At 35.3% G+C, this 14,512-nt stretch overlaps 1 protein-coding gene across 6 annotated transcripts in view; it reads left to right on the top strand.

Moving 5' to 3' along the window:
- LOC139978229 (spatacsin-like) overlaps positions 1-14,512 on the top strand; it is a 73,955-nt gene that overhangs the window by 48,088 nt on the left and 11,355 nt on the right. For 3 of the 6 annotated variants that reach the window (XM_071988207.1, XM_071988202.1, XM_071988206.1), the window contains exons 30-36: positions 209-355; positions 3,803-4,100; positions 9,535-9,683; positions 10,036-10,173; positions 10,658-10,772; positions 13,019-13,186; positions 14,171-14,197. In XM_071988207.1, coding sequence (XP_071844308.1) covers positions 209-355; positions 3,803-4,100; positions 9,535-9,683; positions 10,036-10,173; positions 10,658-10,772; positions 13,019-13,186; positions 14,171-14,197 — 1,042 coding nt within the window. Of the gene's footprint in view, positions 1-208; positions 356-3,802; positions 4,101-9,534; positions 9,684-10,035; positions 10,174-10,657; positions 10,773-13,018; positions 13,187-14,170; positions 14,198-14,512 lie in introns of those variants that run through there. The other 3 variants (XM_071988204.1, XM_071988203.1, XR_011796928.1) reach the window with 3 other exon arrangements.

The raw sequence follows: 14,512 nt of genomic DNA, 5'->3' as shown, positions 1-14,512 counted from the left end.
TTGCTAAAGCTTGCAAAGTGCAAAGATTTGTTGTTTTTTTCTATTGTTAAAGAACTCTTAGTTAACATATCCAAATTCTGCAAACAGTTTTGAAGTTAACTGTCTTTAAACTCTACACAGAAGGACAGGTAGTTTAACTTGAATGTAAAGTCCATTTGCTTCAAGTGCTAATACCTCATTTAGTTTTTGTTTGTATTGATTCTGGCAGCTAGCAGTTGTAAATCAAGAGCTTCATCTTTCACACAATCAAGAAGAAGGGGATGTCTGGGAATGTAAATCACAAGGACCTCAAGAGTTACTTTTTGAAGAGAGAAGGAGTAAAAGCAATGATGAAGATTTGAACTGTTCTGAGGAGGTGAGCATTGGTTAATTGCTAATACTTATAATACTGGTATCATTAAAGTCAGGCTGTGAGCATTGGTTAATTGCTAATACTTATATTACTGGTATTATAAAAGTCAGGCTGTGAGCATTGGTTCATTGATATTACTTTTATTACTGGTATCATTAAAGTCAGGCTGTGAGCATTGGTTGATTGCTAATACTTATATTACTGGCATCGTTAAAGTCAGGCTGTGAGCATTGGTTCATTGCTAATACTTATATTACTGGTATCATTAAAGTCAGGCTGTGAGCATTGGTTCATTGCTAATACTTATATTACTGGCATCGTTAAAGTCAGGCTGTGAGCATTGGTTCATTGCTAATACTTATATTACTGGTATCATTAAAGTCAGGCTGTGAGCATTGGTTCATTGCTAATACTTATATTACTGGTATCATTAAAGTCAGGCTGTGAGCATTGGTTCATTGCTAATACTTATAATACTGGTATCATTAAAGTCAGGCTGTGAGCATTGGTTCATTGCTAATACTTATATTACTGGCATCGTTAAAGTCAGGCTATGAGCATTGGTTGATTGCTAATACTTATATTACTGGTATCATTAAAGTCAGGCTGTGAGCATTGGTTCATTGATAATACTTATATTACTGGTATCATTAAAGTCAGGCTGTGAGCATTGGTTCATTGCTAATACTTATATTACTGGCATCATTAAAGTCAGGCTGTGAGCATTGGTTCATTGATATTACTTTTATTACTGGTATCATTAAAGTCAGGCTGTGAGCATTGGTTGATTGCTAATACTTATATTACTGGCATCGTTAAAGTCAGGCTGTGAGCATTGGTTCATTGCTAATACTTATATTACTGGTATCATTAAAGTCAGGCTGTGAGCATTGGTTCATTGCTAATACTTATATTACTGGTATCATTAAAGTCAGGCTATGAGCATTGGTTCATTGCTAATACTTATATTACTGGCATCGTTAAAGTCAGGCTATGAGCATTGGTTGATTGCTAATACTTATATTACTGGTATCATTAAAGTCAGGCTGTGAGCATTGGTTCATTGCTAATACTTATATTACTGGCATCGTTAAAGTCAGGCTGTGAGCATTGGTTCATTGATAATACTTATATTACTGGTATCATTAAAGTCAGGCTGTGAGCATTGGTTCATTGCTAATACTTATATTACTGGTATCATTAAAGTCAGGCTGTGAGCATTGGTTCATTGCTAATACTTATATTACTGGCATCGTTAAAGTCAGGCTGTTAGCATTGGTTCATTGCTAATACTTATATTACTGGTATCATTAAAGTCAGGCTGTGAGCATTGGTTAATTGATAATACTTATATTACTGGTATCATTAAAGTCAGGCTGTGAGCATTGGTTCATTGATAATGCTTATATTACTGGAGTGTGGCTGTGATTATTGGTTCATTGAGAATACTTATATTACTGGTATCATAAAAGTCAGGCTATGAGCATTGGTTCATTGATAATACTTATATTACTGGAGTCTGGCTGTGATCATTGGTTCATTGATAATACTGTCAGAATTTACATCTATACTTGTTTCATTAAGTTAGGGACTTCTGACTGTTGTCATTATCATCTTAACAGGGGGATCATTAATAAAACTTACTACCAAATGTTATAATGGTTGGTCTTATTGGTATTTATTATTACTCTACCAAATGTTATAAGGGTTGTTCTTGCTGCTTCCATTTATAAAACTGTCTTTCAAATGTAATAAGGGTTGTCCTTACTGGTATCATTTATAAACTGTCTTCCAAATGTAATAAGGGTTGTCCTTACTGGTATCATTCATAAACTGTCTTCCAAATGTTATAAGGGTTGCCCTTACTGGTATCTTCCACAAAACTGTCTTCCAAATGTTATAAGGGTTACCCTTACTGGTATCATTCATAAAACTGTCTTCCAAATGTTATAAGGGTTGTCCTTACTGGTATCATTTATAAACTTTCTTCCAAATGTTATAAGGGTTGCCCTTACTGGTATCTTCCACAAAACTGTCTTCCAAATGTTATAAGGGTTGTCCTTACTGGTATCAATTTATAAACTGTCTTCCAAATGTTATAAGGGTTGTCTTTACTGGTATCTTCCATAAAACTGTCTTCCAAATGTTATTAGGGTTGTCCTAACTGGATTCATCCATAAAACTGTCTTCCAAATGTTATAAGGGTTGTCCTTACTGGTAACATTTTTAAACTGTGTTCCAAATGTTATAAGGGTTGTCCTTACAGGTATCTTCCATAAAACTGTCTTCCAAATGTTATAAGGGTTGTCATTACTGGTATCATTTATAAACTGTCTTCCAAATGTTATAAGGGTTGTCCATACTGGTATCATTTTTAGAAACCGTCTTCCAAATGTTATAAGGGTTGTCCTTACTGGTATCATTTATAAACTGTCTTCCAAATGTTATAAGGGTTGTCCATACTGGTATCATTTATACACTGTGTTCCAAATGTTATAAGGGTTGTCCTTACTGGATTCATTCATAAAACTGTCTTCCAAATGTTTCAAGGGTTGTCCTTACTGGTATCATTCATAAACTGTCTTCCAAATGTTATACGGGTTGTCCATACTGGTATCATTTATACACTGTGTTCCAAATGTTATAAGGGTTGTCCTTACTGGATTCATTCATAAAACTGTCTTCCAAATGTTTCAAGGGTTGTCCTTACTGGTATCATTTATAAACTGTCCTCCAAATGTTATAAGGGTTGTCCTTACTGGTATCTTCGATAAAACTGTCTTCCATATGTTATAAGGGTTGTCCTTACTGGTATCATTTATAAACTGTCTTTCAAATGTTTTACGGGTTGTCCTTACTGGTATCTTCCATAAAACTGTCTTCCAAATGTTATAAGGGTTGTCCTTACTGGTATCATTTATAAACTGTCCTCCAAATGTTATAAGGGTTGTCCTTACTGGTATCTTCGATAAAACTGTCTTCCATATGTTATAAGGGTTGTCCTTACTGGTATCATTTATAAACTGTCTTTCAAATGTTTTACGGGTTGTCCTTACTGGTATCTTCCATAAAACTGTCTTCCATATGTTATAAGGGGTTTCCTTACTGGCATCATAGAACTGACTTATATTTGTTTGAAGGAGTATCTTTGCTAGTTTCTTTTGCGAATAGGAAACATACTAACCCATGCACTAAAAGTATGTTAGTTGCATGGAGTTAAAAACTAGGTGAAATGCAAGAGCATTCCGCATGTAAGGTTTGAACTTCAGATATTTCTGCTGTAGGTGAATTCACATTGATTTATATCAGCTAGAAAGAACTTGCTTGAGTGTGGTTTCATATGTCTGTTGTTCTTGGCTTTATCCAGAGATTAATGAACTTAATTAATCCTTTATTTTAGTATTAGTTCACATATCACTTTAATTCTTGTTCCTATTCTTTTGATTTCAGCAATTGTCTGCTCTGAATAGCATCCTCTCTAAGCTCCTTCAAAGAGGCTGTGTCAATCAGGCACATCATTTGTCCACTCAATTCCAGCACTACTGTCAAGATTTAGAGATAATTTTGTCATGCATTCTCCTGGCTAAAGGAACTTTACAAACATTTCAACTTGATAGTGACCTGAAGAGGTTGATTGGTGCTGCAGATCAAAGACAACATCGTCGCACCAGTGAATGGCAGAAGCCTGGAAAGCAGACTACATTTGGTGGAAGCAACACACCCCCTGTAATGAGGAGGTCTGTAAGTGGTAAGCAGTAGTGCTAAGTTGTGAATTTTACCAGTTCTGTTGCTTAGGGGTCACTGTGAAAACAAGCTTCAGCATCCACACTGGAAAGAAACTACACTGTGTGACATAAATATTCCAGATGACGTCACAGTCACCAAAAGAGAAATGCATGATCAAGAAAACTTCATTCCTTCCGAAAGAGCAGTTCTCTAATTCCCTTTGAATACATCTCAAACACGAGCATCCGTTATTCGAACTCTCCCTTGGACAACCAAGTGTCATAGTGCCCAGTTTAAAAATATCATGGGTGTGACCCTGTTTAACCTCTAGGAGGGGATGTTAATTTATGACCAATTTATGCATAACTGTGGCTTATACTGAAGTGAAGGTAAAACTCTCTATTTCAGATACTTGATATGGCAGTATTGTATTCCCTCCAAACAGTATCTGGTGGGTTTTTCATATATTATAGCAGTCACTTACTGGAAGGGCATCACTCTGACTAATGTATAGTATAGTCTGACTTATATTATAGCAGTCACTTACTAGGAGGGCATCACTCTGACTAATGTAAAGTATAGTCTGAAATATATTATAGCAGTCACTTACTGGAAGGGCATCACTCTGACTAATGTATAGTATAGTCTGACTTATATTATAGCAGTCACTTACTAGGAGGGCATCACTCTGACTAATGTATAGTATAGTCTGACTTATATTATAGCAGTCACTTACTGGAAGGGCATCACTCTGACTAATGTATAGTATAGTCTGACATATTATAGCAGTCACTTACTAGGAGGGCATCACTCTGACTAATGTATAGTATAGTCTGACTTATATTATAGCAGTCACTTACTAGGAGGGCATCACTCTGACTAATGTATAGTATAGTCTGACTTATATTATAGCAGTCACTTACTAGGAGGGCATCACTCTGACTAATGTATAGTATAGTCTGAAATATATTATAGCAGTCACTTACTGGAAGGGCATCACTCTGACTAATGTATAGTATAGTCTGACTTATATTATAGCAGTCACTTACTAGGAGGGCATCACTCTGACTAATGTATAGTATAGTCTGAAATATATTATAGCAGTCACTTACTAGGAGGGCATCACTCTGACTAATGTATAGTATAGTCTGACATATATTATAGCAGTCACTTACTAGGAGGGCATCACTCTGACTAATGTATAGTATAGTCTGACATATATTATAGCAGTCACTTACTGGAAGGGCATCACTCTGACTAATGTATAGTATAGTCTGACATATATTATAGCAGTCACTTACCAGGAGGGCATCACTCTGACTAATGTATAGTATAGTCTGACATATATTATAGCAGTCACTTACCGGGAGGGCATCACTCTGACTAATGTATAGTATAGTCTGACATATATTATAGCAGTCACTTACCGGGAGGGCATCACTTTGACTAATGTATAGTATAGTCTGACATATATTATAGCAGTCACTTACTGGGAGGGCATCACTCTGACTAATGTATAGTATAGTCTGACATATACTATAGCAGTCACTAACTAGGAGGGCATCACTCTGACTAATGTATAGTATAGTCTGACATATATTATAGCAGTCACTTACTAGGAGGGCATCACTCTGACTAATGTATAGTATAGTCTGACATATTATAGCAGTCACTTACCGGAAGGGCATCACTCTGACTAATGTATAGTATAGTCTGACATATATTATAGCAGTCATTTACCGGGAGGGCATCACTCTGACTAATGTATAGTATAGTCTGACATATATTATAGCAGTCACCTACTGGGAGGGCATCACTCTGACTAATGTATAGTATAGTCTGACATATATTATAGCAGTCACTTACTGGAAGGGCATCACTCTGACTAATGTATAGTATAGTCTGACATATATTATAGCAGTCACTTACTAGGAGGGCATCACTCTGACTAATGTATAGTATAGTCTGACATATATTATAGCAGTCACTTACTAGGAGGGCATCACTCTGACTAATGTATATTATAGTCTGACATATATTATAGCAGTCTCTTACCGGGAGGGCATCACTCTGACTAATGTATAGTATAGTCTGACATATATTATAGCAGTCACTTACTAGGAGGGCATCACTCTGACTAATGTATAGTATAGTCTGACATATATTATAGCAGTCACTTACTAGGAGGGCATCACTCTGACTAATGTATAGTATAGTCTGACATATATTATAGCAGTCACTTACTAGGAGGGCATCACTCTGACTAATGTATAGTATAGTCTGACATATACTATAGCAGTCACTAACTAGGAGGGCATCACTCTGACTAATGTATAGTATAGTCTGACATATATTATAGCAGTCACTTACTAGGAGGGCATCACTCTGACTAATGTATAGTATAGTCTGACATATATTATAGCAGTCACTTAGCGGGAGGGCATCACTCTGACTAATGTATAGTCTGACAGTGTCAGCTGAACTATAAACTGATTGAAAACTGTGCTGCTACTACTTGCGACAAAGCTAAATTTAATGTAGTCATTTATCCTTACAAGAGTTATATTGAAGTATATTCTGTTGAAACTAGAAAGCATGTAGACCACTTTCAAATGTTTATGAAAAGAGCACTTTGGCCCATAACACTGTGAATTTGGTAATAATGCCAGTGTATGTATGGTGGAATTATACTTCTTGTCTGAAATTTTGTTGCCAACAATCAATGTAATGTTGCAAAATTTATTTTTGCCATGCCAAATTTTTGATTCAATATGATAAGTAAACATTAAGAAATATCAGTTTGTTACAACTTTTTGGCAAATGCTCACCAATAGTTCAGTTCTCTGAAAAGCTGATTGCTACAGTTCTGAAAGCTCCATGAGGGGTAGTTGTGTGAGTGAATTACCAAAGTAAGGCCACAAACTGCACAAATTATTTCAATACTAGAATACAATGTAAAAAGTTGCAGGACACAAGATTTGTATTCGTTTTTATTAATGATGTTTTGGGTCAAACGTAAAAATCTTTACATTGCAATAACTCTGTAACCTGAAGTAGCCAAACTTCGTACACAGTTGGTGGTTAGTAGCTGGTACATGTAGCACCTATATTATTTGGGACCATCTGGGCCCCAAATATTCCGGGCGCATTTTTGGTCTGGGTGGGCCCAAATTGTTCTTTCACCTCTAATGCATTTGGGCCACATTTTTTGGCCTCAATTCGTGCGGCCTAATATTTTTTGGACCATTCAAGTTCATATTTCTTGGGGCTCAAGTTTTTGGGGTCAAGTATATTTTTGAGCCAGTATGTTTGCCCAAAGTATGTTTGGGATCATTTAGGTGCATTATCAAGCCCAAGTTTTAGGCAAAGGAGGGGGCTGGTCAAAATTTTAAATTGCAATAACTTCACAACCGTAAATCGGATTATATCCAAACTTGGAATACAGCTGTTGGTTAATAGCTGGTACATGTGGGCTTAAATGTGGTGGTACTATCTGGGCCCCAAACACTTCCCGGTGCTCTTTTTTTCATGTTTGGTGGGCCCAAATTATATTTGCACCTCAGATGCAATGTAGGACACATTCTTTGGGCCCAATTTTTGGCCCAACATTTTTGGGACTCAATTTTTGGTAATATTGGGTTGTGACATACTGTATACAACACATTTATTTGTATCAACTATAGTTGGTGTGATGATGATATTGGGTGGTGACATACTGTATACAACACATTTATTTGTATCAAGTATAGTTGGTGTGATGGTGATATTGGGTGGTGACATACTGTATACAACACATTTATTTGTATCAACTATAGTTGGTGTGATGATGATATTGGGTGGTGACATACTGTATACAACACATTTATTTGTATCAAGTATAGTTGGTGTGATGGTGATATTGGGTGGTGACACACTGTACTGTATACAACACATTTATTTGTATCAACTGAAGTTGGTGTGATGGTAATATTGGGTGGTGACATACTGTATACAACACATTTATTTGTATCAACTATAGTTGGTGTGATGGTAATATTGGGTGGTGACATACTGTATGCAACACATTTATTTGTATCAACTATAGTTGGTGTGATGGTAATATTGGGTGGTGACACACTGTATGCAACACATTTATTTGTATCAACTATAGTTGGTGTGATGGTGATATTGGGTGGTGACACACTGTACTGTATACAACACATTTATTTGTATCAACTATAGTTGGTGTGATGGTGATATTGGGTGGTGACATACTGTATACAACACATTTATTTGTATCAACTATAGTTGGTGTGATGGTGATATTGGGTGGTGACATACTGTATACAACACATTTATTTGTATCAACTATAGTTGGTGTGATGGTGATATTGGGTGGTGACACACTGTACTGTATACAACACATTTATTTGTATCAACTATAGTTGGTGTGATGGTGATGTTGGGTGGTGACATACTGTATACAACACATTTATTTGTATCACCTATAGTTGGTGTGATGGTGATATTGGGTGGTGACATACTGTATACAACACATTTATTTGTATTAACTATAGTTGGTGTGATGGTAATATTGGGTGGTGACATACTGTATACAACACATTTATTTGTATCAACTATAGTATGATAGTAAATTGATCATCTAGATCATTATGATTTCGGTATTCAGTCATGTCATTCATTTATTTATTTGTTTTTCTCACAACATTCAGGTGATAATAATAAGCAGATGTAAAGCTAGCTCAGTTTGTCTTTACTGTTGTGGCTGGTGCAAATATTGCTGAAGTTCTGAGCAATTTTGGAGGCTAGGTTTGGTGTGTTAATTATCATTGAGATAGTTCTGATGGGGCAGCTTGATTACACTGCAGTGCTTTTATTGCTGTCACCAACAGATGGTTTTTAATGGCACCCACTAGTCTGTCATGGGTGAATTCAATCCCTGTCCACTATTGTTGAAGGTTTTTTGGATGGTCCTTTTCATCACAGAATCCATTTTTTTAATACCATCTCAATATTTATATTGTTATCACTTTTGTGTACATTAAATAATGAGGGATTATGGCACTGTTTCACTAAAATACTTTTATTTTGTTTTGGATGCTTTGAGTAGTGGCTCTGTTCTCTGACTTGTAATTTAACATTTTAGTACTTCACAATTTATATGTAATAGCTGTTGGTGTACAAGTTGTAAATTGCTAAGTCTTGAAGGGTCTACCTAAAGTCTAAACATTTGTGAACCACTCATGGGATGAATCTGGAGCTAATGAACAGTTATTTTAGCTGTGAGAGTTGAAGACATTCTCCAACTTTTATGAAGTACTTTGATCATGTACGTAGCTGACCTATGTCGACAGGTTGAACTTTGTTGTTGTTATAAATATATGTTGTCAGCAAAAATACAATCTTTCAATATTTTCAGTTCTAGTTGAAGTCCTTCGTTCTGTTTTTACATGTAGTGGTCTCTGTGCCAACCAACTTTATGGATCAAAACTTGGAGCAGGAGGTTGAAGATGAAGTCTTGAAAACAATGAAGTCATTGTCATCTTTTTGCAAGGATGGCAGTAATTGTTGTGAGCAGATTGTTACTTGTTACCAAATTAGCAAGGTGATTACAAAATTCATCTGATATATGTAAGACTTTACTGATTGAAGTAATATTTCAGATCATTGCTATAATTACAGAAAAGGTCATAGTAAGTCCCAATGCAACAGAATTTAACGAATAATGGTTGCACAAATTGATGATTTTGTGTTATACAGTTTCCTTTTAAGGTTTGCCACAATGTAACCAGCACCAAGTTGTGATTATTTTATCCTTATTATTACCAGCATTATTTACATTATAATTGCTTGGATCATGTTGAGTATGGATTCATTTTGTTTGTGGGATATTCCTTTCATATGATACAGCATTGAAACTCTGCTTTAGTAGTAACTTGTGACATCTATCCTGACAGGTGTTGAAGAAGACCTATGAAGAAGTTGTTAACATGGCACCTCTCAACACTCTAAAAATGCTACTTGACTCACACAATCAGCATAGAATTGAACTGGCCAAGAAATTTGTTGAGACAAATATTTTACCTGACAATGAGGTGAGATGTCTAATATCAGTTATCCTTATCACTTAAATGATTGGTGCTATGGCTGCTGAGCTGAACCAATGATTGTAGATAGTGAGGCTTGAATAAAGTTGTGGTTGAAAGCAAACATCAGTGAATAAAGAATGTACATGAGGCTTATTGGCAGAGAACCTTTGATGTGGCTTGATGAAAGTCAAGAACCTGTGGTTCTTCATTCAAGCTGGACATGATTGAAACTCATAATATAATGATTTAAATCAAATTCAGACTGATGACTCATATAAGTACCATTCCAAATCATGCCTCGGCAAACTACAAGAAGTAGTAATTTTGACTTATTTCAACTTAATTTTGACTTACATTCTTAGCTATAATATCGTTTAGCTAATGGGAATTAACAAATGCATTTACATGTTCAGAATTAAAACAAGATAAGTTAATAACAACTACACTGTTTCTTTTACTCAATCTTGATATTGTAAATGATTTTCTACAGGTAGCAAGCTTTCTTACAGAGCTTGTACTTTCAAGTCTTCAGAAGTTTTCTGCAAGAAGGAAAGAGGGTAGGGAGCATGACACTGAAGGCAATGCTGCCAAAACACTCCTGCAAGGTCAGCTAACTATACTAACCATATTGGTACCAAATTTAAAATCACAGGGTTATAGTACCAAATAATACAGCATAGTCACTTGATATTCATGAAAATATAAAGAAAAGTCTTGGAAAACTCATTCTAAAACATTCTGGTCAACTCACTCTGCTGAAAATGTTTCCAGACTTGCATGTGCTGTCTTATTCCTTGAAAAGTATAGTTGTACAAAACATTTTAGGTAAAAGTGTCCGAAAGGAAATCTAGAGGGGCTTGTTGGTGTAGCATAGAGGATTGAGTTTTGACTTTTATGTTTGTGAACTAGAAAACCTGTGATCATGATATGGTAGCATCATAGTGCTTTTGATACATGATTGAATGCTTTTAACACATTTCCATATGTTTTAACATGTTTGTCTATGTTTGTCCATGCATGTTTTAACACACAAACACTGTATTACCTGAATGCTAGCCAATGCTAATTCTCATGGTTGATGAAGTGTTGAGTGGTGACAGCTTTCCATGTATCTGCAAACTGTCCAGTCAACCTATATTAAACTAATTCTTGGTCCTCTGTCTTCTTTTACCTTCTTTTTCATCAAAATGTCTACCATTTTATTCTTAAAGTTTTGCTTTGAATTACATGGTTTTGTGTTTTTCTTTTCATTGCAGCACTTTTCTGTGAAAATGTGTTGTATCACCTGTGTTATTATGATAGTCAACAAATATGGCAAATTTTTGGTTGGGTAACTCAGATATTTACGAAAGTAGCACCATAAAATATAATATGTTTTGTATAATATCCAGCTGTGGGATTAGACACAGGTTTGTGTATGAACCTGAATAATATGCTATGTATAATATCTCTAGCTAAGCAATATTTCTTTTTGGCCTATATGTGCCTATTCTACTGATATATTGCAATTTTCCGCTTCTCTTTGGCTGCTCTATTATATATAATTGAACTTATAGCAAGACACCCCCTGCCCGCCCTGCCCCCCCCCCCGCCCGCCCTTGCTAGCATTTATGCTGCTCATTAGCAGGAAGTAAATATGTAGATATGTGTGACATTGTGCAACGTGTCATATGATGTGAGAACTTCATATTTGGTTACTATGCAGATTCATTGTTCAAGAATCTTGAGTGTTCTTGTAGAAGTCAAAGGTCATCTGAAATGGTATATGCATTGTGTATCCACATTTAGTTTTAAAAATTTGAAGTTAAGTAATCCCTAAGTCAGTTAGCTTTCTTGTTTATTCCTTGAGATCAGCAGATTTCAAAGTTTGAAAAGTTGGTAATCCCAATAACTCCAAATGTAAAACTTGGATACATTTCATACTTGGATAGTGGCTCCACCTTAGTAAGTATAAGAGCAATATTACTTCTCTGAAGGTCAGAATCCTTTGAGATTGAATGAGGTAAAAATCTGATAAGAAAGTTTACAAAATACCTCCAAACATAAAACTTGTGTGAAGGTCATATTTGTTATTTAGTATGCCATGCTGCCTGTGTACATTACACCTTCTCATATAAACTGTTGGAAGGGATCACTAAACTATTTGGCCTGTTGGTGCAAACATTAGATATATACTAGCACCACCAGGAAGTGAGATTCTGTCATTTGTTTTAGTTTTGGTAATTAAGAGTGAAAGACAATTTGATGACTATGTCATCATAATTGGTACCTTTTAAAAACACTTAAATAGGCTCACATTTGAGCAACAATGGCTGGAACAGTACAAATTCCAGAATTTGTTGCCCTGTATAACATCTTTAACTTGGAGCATTACATTGTCATCTTTCTTGCACTTACAGTTAAACTTTGGGTACCCAGATATCTTCTATTAACCTAATCCATTATTAAACACTTAATAATTATGAAATATTGTGCATGTATCATTATATGTCTAGTATTTCTACTCCTGCAGTACAAATCTCATTAACAAATACAGCATATTTGTCATTGCAACAAGTAAGCAGCTTTGGCATAGAGCTTTTCAATTTGAACATTTATTTCTATGTGTTATGTGTTACATCAAGGCCTACCTTTAAGAAGAGGGAACGTTGCTCAAATAGTTGAAACCTTTCATTCTCTTCAGCCCAAAGGTCTTTCACTGGACTTTTTACATACAGCAAAGATTGTGGATATTTCTTCAGTAGATATTCTCCCTAGTCAAGTTAAACTTTGAGGGAAAGTAATATCTCAGATTTGCTCCCAATGAAAGTTTTTAGCATTTGCACTATACTTTGCATTTATCATGATACAGGTGTAGTGTCAAGACTGGCTAATCCAACTACACCAATATCCTCTTGGGCAGACAGAAATGAATTTGCCAATCTCTTGAAGCTCTGTCAAAATCCTGCTGTTCTTGGTAACAAGCTAATGGAAGAAGTGATCTCATTGATAAGATCACACAAAGACCCTACAAAGCAAGGTAAGAACGACAAACTAATGATCCTAACATACATGATCCTTATTTACCTTATGATTTTATTGTTCAGGTGAGTCTTGGAAATACCTGTTTTTGCTGAAATATCTGACATTAATCAGAAATGAATAAAAAACATACACAAAATGCTTGGCTGTATTAACATGAGTGGGTTGCAACCTCAATGTAGTAACACGCTGTCATTTTGGCAATTTGACTGTGGTGCCCCTAACACTTGGTATACTGTGCTTAATAATAATCACCTGTTATTGACAGCAACAACTGTTGTGCCCCTATAGTCAAGTTACCTTACATACCCTCATAATGCTCTCAATTATGAAACTTTGATTATTGATCAGACGCCTGAGAATGTGGTAAATGAAAAGTGTGATGTGATCCTCGTTTCTGTCATTTCTGTTAGTGGTTCTGTGTAAGAAAGGGCTATATGAAACAGCATTAATAACTTGTACATTAAAGCCAGGGCTTCACCAATACCATGAAACTGAAATGCCATACTATACTGCAAGGCTTAGTTGATGCACTTTCTATAGCACAGAGACGAAGTAAATACTAGCTTATTTCATCATACACATCGAAATGATCCAACCAATTTCTTTCTTAATTACTAACTTGCCAGAAATAAACCCCAAGTTAACAAAAGTTTGACTGTAAAAAAAACTCAGGAAATTAAATAAATTCACTTTTACAATTATTCCACCAGAATTTACTAAACATGGTGAATAATGATGTAGAAAAGAATTTTGACTGATGTTGAAGTCTTGCATCTTAATATTTTTCAAGCCATACCCTCTATTAAGGCAATAAAGAAAGGCATGCATACTAAATATTGGTACAGATTGAAGAGAGTGTTTTATAAATGCACAACAAGTCCCTTTTTGTTAACTTGTAAATCATGTTCTAAATGTTATGAATTCATCATATACTACTACTGGCTATGGTTATTGGTTCTACTGATATTGTTTGCTTTAGGTCATCTGAGTGGTGGACTTACTTTAGGTGGGTGATGACAAGTCTCTCTTTCTATTCTCATGAAAACCTTCAATTCCTACTTTCTTATTTCATCGTTAACTTTACACTTTTTTACTGCATATTAAACACAAAAATTGCATAATCTATTTTAAAACATAGTCATGAACAGAGAACAATTTTTTTTCAGTATAAAACATTCATCATCGCTTCCAAAGACTATTTTACTCGTTTTGTAATAAAAACCATGTGGCCTCCATAATCACCATACCATGAAAATTTGAGGGGTAAAAAATTTCCATTAATTGCACTGAGAATGTATGCCTTTCTTAAGTTTGAACTCCT

Source organism: Apostichopus japonicus, chromosome 13 (assembly GCF_037975245.1).
Source record: "Apostichopus japonicus isolate 1M-3 chromosome 13, ASM3797524v1, whole genome shotgun sequence".
NCBI classification, from domain to species: domain Eukaryota; kingdom Metazoa; phylum Echinodermata; class Holothuroidea; order Aspidochirotida; family Stichopodidae; genus Apostichopus; species Apostichopus japonicus.
This window is presented reverse-complemented; position numbering and strand designations above follow the sequence as displayed.